This window comes from Mus pahari, chromosome 13 (assembly GCF_900095145.1).
Source record: "Mus pahari chromosome 13, PAHARI_EIJ_v1.1, whole genome shotgun sequence".
Taxonomy (NCBI): Eukaryota; Metazoa; Chordata; class Mammalia; order Rodentia; family Muridae; genus Mus; species Mus pahari.
Window position 1 is genome coordinate 28167712 of NC_034602.1, and position 6942 is coordinate 28174653.

The following is a 6942-nucleotide window of genomic DNA, read 5'->3' on the forward strand; positions in this document are numbered from 1 at the left end:
CCTGGTCTACAAAGTGAGTTCCAGGACAGCCAGGGCTATACAGAGAAACCCTGTCTCGAAAAACCAAAAAAAAAAAAAAAAAAAAAAAAAGGAATGCCCTTTTTCTTCTACTGGTTTGCCTCATCCAGCCTTGATAGGAGGGTTTGTGCCTAATCTTATTATAATTTGTTATGCTGTGTTTGTCTGATAACCCTGAAAGGCCTGCTTTCGTTTTGGGGGGTGGGGGTATAATGTGTGAAAGTTAAAAATTTTAAAAATGCCCACAAGTAAACCTAATCTGGACAAGTCTTTTCAAGACTCCCTTTCCAAGTGATTCTAGATTGGGTCCATTTAACAGCTACACTCAAGCATCATGCTCAGTAACTACTGTGAATCGAAACAACTGGCTCTTTTTTTTTTTTTTTTTTTTTTTTCAGTAGAGATGGGGCTTTATTTCTCTTGTCCCTGTTTATTTTTTTTATTTATTTAATTATTATTTTCTTTATTTACATTTCAAATGCTATCCCGAAAGTTCCCTATACCCCCCCCCACTTGCCCCTGCTCCCTTACGCACCCACTCCCACTACTTGGCCCAGGCATTCCCTTGTGCTGGGTCATATAAAGTTTGTAAGACCACGGGGCCTCTCTTCCCAGTGATGGCCAATTAGGCCATCTTCTGCTACATATGCAGCTAGAGACACAAGCTCAGGGGGTACTGGTTGTTCATATTGTTGTTCCACCTACAGGTTTGCAGCCCCCTTCAGGTCCTTGGGTACTTTTTCTAGCTCCTCCATTGGGGACCCTGTGTTCCATCCAATAGCTGGCGAAACAACTGGCTCTTAAACAATGGGTTATGTTTCCCCACAAATGAATTGTAGGAAAGCATCTTAGGCTTGCATGGAAACTTGCCCAAGAGCAGAGAAGGGACAAAAACTTGAGCCAACCTTTTTTGATTGATAGTAAGTATGAAGAAAGGCTTATTTGAGTTTGTGACAGTTATAAATATGTAAAGAATACTTTTAGTCAGGCAGTGGTGGCACACGCCTTTGAGTCCCAATCCTTGGGAGGCAGAAGCAAGCAGATCTCTGTGAGTTCATGGCTGCTAGATTTAAGTTCCAGGACTGCCAGAACTACATAGTGAAACCCTGGCTCAGCCTCCCCCCAACCCAAGAGTTTTGGGTGTGTAGTGGCACATGGCTCTAAGCTCAGCAGCCTGGAGGTGCAGATATGCATATGAAGATTTCAGTATCAGCTTAGGCTATAAGACTAGAATCTATGCCAAAAGCCAGATGTAGTGGCACATATCTGTAATCCCTGTACTCCTAGGGTTAGAATAGTGGCAGAGATAGGAGAATGATCTGGAAGTTTGTAAGACCAGCCAGCCAGGAGCATATAACACAGCCGCAGTTGTTGCCTCAAAAGGATGGAATGCAAGAATGAACTCCTGATTTAGAAGAAAATTGACCCCTGACCTCCACACATGCACTGTGGCATGTACCTACCCTCACACAAATATATCAATAAAACCAAAATGGGGGGGGAGTAGAGATGATGTTAGAGACAGGAGAGAGACAGAGAGTTAAATATATACAGTTTCTAGAAGGAGGCTTGCTCAGTTTTTGACTTGGGGTCCTTAGTACTCTAATAATATCTTCTTACAAATTCAAAGCATTGAAATAATTGTTCTGAATTTACAACTCTATTTCCTTAGTAATTATCTCTTAATTTTTATAACATTTTTACTTGACAATTGACTTACTCAAATGGCATATTTTTCTTGAGACAGATTCTATATAGCTCTGACTGGCCTGGAATTCACTATGTAGATCAAATTAACTTCAAGAAATCCACTTGCCTTTGCCCAAGTGCTGAGATTAAAGGGGTTCACCAGGAGGCATGGCTCTTCAAGCTTCCATCTCTTGATCAGACATGGCAAGACTTAAGTTTTACTCCGTGGCACCATAATCTTAAGTCTGAATTTGCACAGTTTGGATGATACTTAGGAACTACAGTGGTTATTAACTTGGATTGATATCCTTTCTGCTACCCCTACTACTTTGATTGTTGGGGATTTTTGTTTTGGTTTGGTTTTTCATTTGTCTTTTTTTTTCTGTTTTGTTTTTTGTTGTTGTTGTTGTTGTTTTTTGGCTTTTCAAGATAGAGTTTCTCTGTGTAGCCCTGGCTCTGGGGTGTTAAGGAAGACAGTTTTGATTACATTTTTATCCTAATAGCTTCAGTTGATTGTTTCTGTCTTGTGTAGTTACTCATCAAGGATCCAAGTAAGCGGCTGGGCTGCCAGAGGGATGGAGTCTCTGCTGTAAAGCAGCACCCAGTATTCAAGGATATAAACTTCAGCAGGCTGGAAGCAAATATGTTAGATCCACCTTTCATTCCTGATGTAAGTATGTTACCCAGAGTAGCTAGGTCCCCAAGAACACTGATTCCCATAACAGTCTTTTGTTAAAACACACTTGATACATGTGGATTCTGCTCTATGAAATCTGAGATCTGTTATTTTTGCTTTTCTTCTTTCTTTCCTTCTTTTCCTCCTTCCCTCTCCTTCCTCTTCCTTCTTCCTTCCTCCTCCTCCCTCTCCCTCTTCTTCCTCCTTCTTTCTCTTCTCCTTCCCTCTCTTCTTTTTACTCTCACCTTCCCACCTCCTCATCCTCTTCTTCCATCCTACCACTCCCATATCCTCAGGCAGACCCTTAGTAGCTTCTGGCTTCCAAGCCTGTTGAGTGCAGTCTAGAGTAGCCAAACTCCTTGTCTTTCTCCCGATTCTCAGTGACATTTCAGACTTCCTTGGCATGCCCTTTAAGGCCCTCTGTGTGCCAGTGTTCCTGTTACAACCTCAGTGCTGAGTTTACCTCCATCCATGTGCTCACTCCTTATATTGGACTGTGCTTTAGTCTGGAATGTTCAGCCCTCGCTACTTCTTGCACGCTATTGAGACTGGAGCTGTCAATATTTCTGCTTCATCATGAATGTGCTATTGGCATAAAACTGTCATGCCTTCAAAAGCACAGGGCCTGGCACTTGTCCGTGCTTGGTACATAATATAGGACATAATAAGTATGTTAGTAAATATAACATATAATAAATGAACTACTGATGAAAAGATGATTAAGGGAAGATAACCTGGACTCTCTTAAGTAGTCTGCTATAGACACATTCTAAAAATGGGAAAACATAGGTAAGTTTTCATTGTTGGATGGAATTAAGTTAGATCTACAGTTAATATATTTTTATTAAGACTTCTTCAGACTTGATATGCTTGCTTAATATTCATAATATTTGTTATAGTGGCAACTACTTCCTTGGAACTAATTTCTACTTGATATAGTCAAGGCATGTGCACTATCTCCAACATAGCTCTAGGCTGAAGGGAAAGAGGAAGAAAGGTAGATAACAGAGTGCCTCTGCTTGGAGAGACATGCAGGAAGACAAACAGACTGGCATTCTGGGAAAGTGATGCTGACAGTGAGACATGCATAATGTGGACTTCATCTGGCTGTCAGGTCTGGAGATGGGGTGAAATGCAGGGAAAACAGGCCAAGGTGGTTTGTCAGGAGGGAGGGGGAACACACAGGACAGGGGCCATCCTAGACTGTCTATGTCCTTGTCTTAAACAAATTACCTCATTTGGAGGCAGTTTAGCAAACTCTGGACACCCTCTGGACAAGGTAGAGACTGCAAGCCTGGGCCCTAATCCTAGAAGAAAAATTGCTAACAAGAATGTTGCTTCTCAGCTGAAAGAGTCAGATGTAGATATTTGCACCCAACCAATGGACAGAATCAGCTGACCCCTGTTGTTGACTTAGGGAAGGCTGGTAGAACCTGAGGAGAAGGGCATCCTGTAGGAGGACCAGCAGTTTCAATTAATCTGAACCCCTAAGATCTCTCAAACACTGGACCACCAACAGGCAGCATACACCAGCTGATATGAGGCTGATACAGTAGAGGACATTCAGGTCTGTGTTCATTCAGAGATGATGCGCCTAACCCTCAAGAGACTGGTGGTTCCAGGGAGTTTAGAGGTCAGGTGGGATGGGAGTTGGGGGCATCCACATGGAGACAGGGGTGGAGGTGGGGAGGAGGTGTGGGATGTGAAGCAGTTGAAGGGTGGATGAGGGGGTGGGGAATGGAATATGGAGGGTAAAAAACAATTTAAATAAATAAATTAATTTAAAAAAAATGAATGTTGCTTCTACTTTTTATCCAAATGCTAAGGAGGTACTTTGCAGGTAAGATGCTTAGTCAGGGTTTCTATTCCTGCACAAACATCACGACCAAGAAACAAGTTGGAGAGAAAAGGGTTTATTCAGCTCACACTTTCATATTGCTGTTCATAATCAAAGGAAGTCAGGACCAGAATTCAAGCAGGTCAGGAAGCAAGAGCTGATGCAGAGGCCATGGAGGGATGTTAGTTACTGGCTTGCTCAGCTTTCTTTCTTCTTCTTCTTCTTTTTTTTTTTTTCTTTTTTGACTTTTTTCGAGACAGGGTTTCTCTGTATAGCCCTGGCGGTCCTGGAACTCACTTTGTAGACCAGGCTGGCCTCGAACTCAGAAATCTATCTACCTCTGCCTCCCAAGCGCTGGGATCAAAGGCGTGCGCCACCACCACCCAGCTTCAGCTTGCTTTCTTATAGAACCCAGGACTACCAGCCTAGGGATGACACACCCACAATGGGCCCTCCCACCCTTGATCACTAATTGAGAAAATGCCTTACAGCTGAATGTCATGGAGGCATTTCCACAAGGGAGGCTCTTTTCTCTGTGATAACTCCAGCTTCTGTCAAGTTAACGCAAACCCAGCCAGCATAGATGCTCGAGGCCAGATGCAGGGTAAAAACTGTCAGTGGGGGATCCCACAGCCAGTGGTCTCCACACCTGTTCACAGCTCTTTGTCTCCCTCAGAAGTAACCATACCATCCTTCTATAGCTTTAGTCTTTGCAATCTATTGTTTTTTTCTGCAGAGAAGGAAAGAGATTCTTATGAGGGGTATATGAACACTTGTGTATGGAGAGCTGGAATAAAAGACACAACAGAATCTGTGACACTAAAACTTCCCCCAAGAGGGCTGGAGAGATAGCTTAGTAGTTAAGAGCACTGACTGTTCTTCCAGAGGTCCTGAGTTCAATTTCCAGCAACCACATGTTGGCTCACAACCATCTGACACCCTCTTCTAGTATGTCTGAAGAGAGCAACTGTGTACTAACATACATAAAATAAATAAATATTTTTTAAAAAACGTTCCTTGAGAAAAATGACACAGGAACTACTGTGTCACAGAATATGCAGGGTGTAAATTAGAAAATTCCTTTGAAAAGAGGACCTTGGCAGTAAAGAAGGGGTGGTGGGGAGGAGTTTGTATGGACTGGTTCATTTACATTAAGGGAGCTCAGAGTTGCTTTAGGATTGGGAATGTAGTTAAGTGGTAGGGTGCTTTCCCAACATATGCAGGTTCTCTGTCTAACCCTCAGCATCTGAAAATTAAAACAAAAGCCTTATAAACTAGATACAGTACTGGGGGTGGTGAAGGCATCCAGACTGTGAAACAAGGACAGCCTAGGCTGCCTGTCCCTGTCTCGAGATTCGAGAAGAAAAACATAGCCAACAAAAGCAAGAAAAGAATTAGTCAAGATGTCTCCAAGACTGATGCCTCTCTTTGTTCTTGGTGCCCAGCCTCAGGCCATTTATTGTAGGAACATCTTGGATATTGGACAGTTCTCTGTGGTGAAAGGAGTCATCCTGGACACCAATGATGAGATCTTCTACACTGAATTTGCGACAGGGTCTGTCACCATCCCCTGGCAGAATGAGGTATTACTCCTTCTAGCAGAGTAGGTTTATGCTAGTTTTAACAATGGTGTGTGTGTGTGTGTGTGTGTGTGTGTGTGTGTGTCCAAAGTAAGTTTATGCAAAGGGCTTGACCATGAAGACTAGATCATGGGTAAACCAAGACTATGCCAGAAGCATGGCAGCTATTCTGGTCCTAGTTAGAGGTGGTGAGCGAAAGGTAATCTTGGGAATTGCCTGCCACCTGGAGTCCTACTCCATAAGCAGGGCTAGCTGGTAGATTGGCTCCAGTGGAATTAGCATTTTGGGAGGTACACTTCAAGAAAGAGGAATAAGAAGCACTTTATTTATTCTGAGAGTTCAGAAACCAGGAGTCTAGGAACATGGAACCAGAGATGGTCTGGGAGCTATAAGGTGTCCCACATTGAGGTCAGGTACCGGGTAAGAGCTGATAACATTAGGAGATCACAGAACTTCTCATGGTGTCTCCAAAGATGCTTTGCCCTGTCTTCTATGCATACAGATGATTGAATCTGGATGTTTCAAGGATCTCAATGAAACTGAAGATGAAGATTTGTCATCACTTGAAAAATACAAGATGTGTTCCTCCATTCTCAGACCAAAGAGAAGCTTCTTTCATAGACTCTTCAGAAGAACGGTAAAAAAATAATCTTTTGCAAAAGTAAACTATTGTGGCTGGGGCTGTTGCTTAGGGTAGGACATTTGCATAGTAGAAGCAAGGGCTTGGGGTATGCCCATGTGTATTTATACTCCTCCTCCCAATATGTATGTATATATATCAAAAGGAAAATGTTTTCTAAATAAAATAGCACTTTTGGTGGTGGTGGTAGTGGTAGTGGTGTTGGATTTCAAGACAAGGTTTCTCTTGTGGGAACTAAAAGGGGTAGCAGGGGAAAGAGGGGGGAGGGAGGAGAGCCCACATCCGGCCAGAGTTCCTCCTATGCTCTGGGCAGGCAGATGTGGGAGGGCTGCCAGACGTTTCCACTCTGCCCCGGGTGGACATTTAAGCTACTAACCCCACTCTATGGGGGGTAGACAAGGGGCAGCCCCCAACCGGGGACCCGGAGGCGACACCCTATAACCCCCAGGGTTATGTGAGAGAGGGCTGAGGGAGAGAGGTTCCCACACAGGTGAGAGTAAGC

At 43.4% G+C, this 6942-nt stretch overlaps 1 protein-coding gene across 1 annotated transcript in view; it reads left to right on the forward strand.

Annotated features, from left to right (window-relative positions):
• Grk4 (G protein-coupled receptor kinase 4) overlaps positions 1-6942 on the forward strand; it is a 104051-nt gene that overhangs the window by 94213 nt on the left and 2896 nt on the right. Inside the window, exons 13-15 of the mRNA XM_021210771.1 lie at positions 2240-2377; positions 5666-5803; positions 6303-6437. Coding sequence (XP_021066430.1) covers positions 2240-2377; positions 5666-5803; positions 6303-6437 — 411 coding nt within the window. The remainder of the gene's footprint in view (positions 1-2239; positions 2378-5665; positions 5804-6302; positions 6438-6942) is intronic.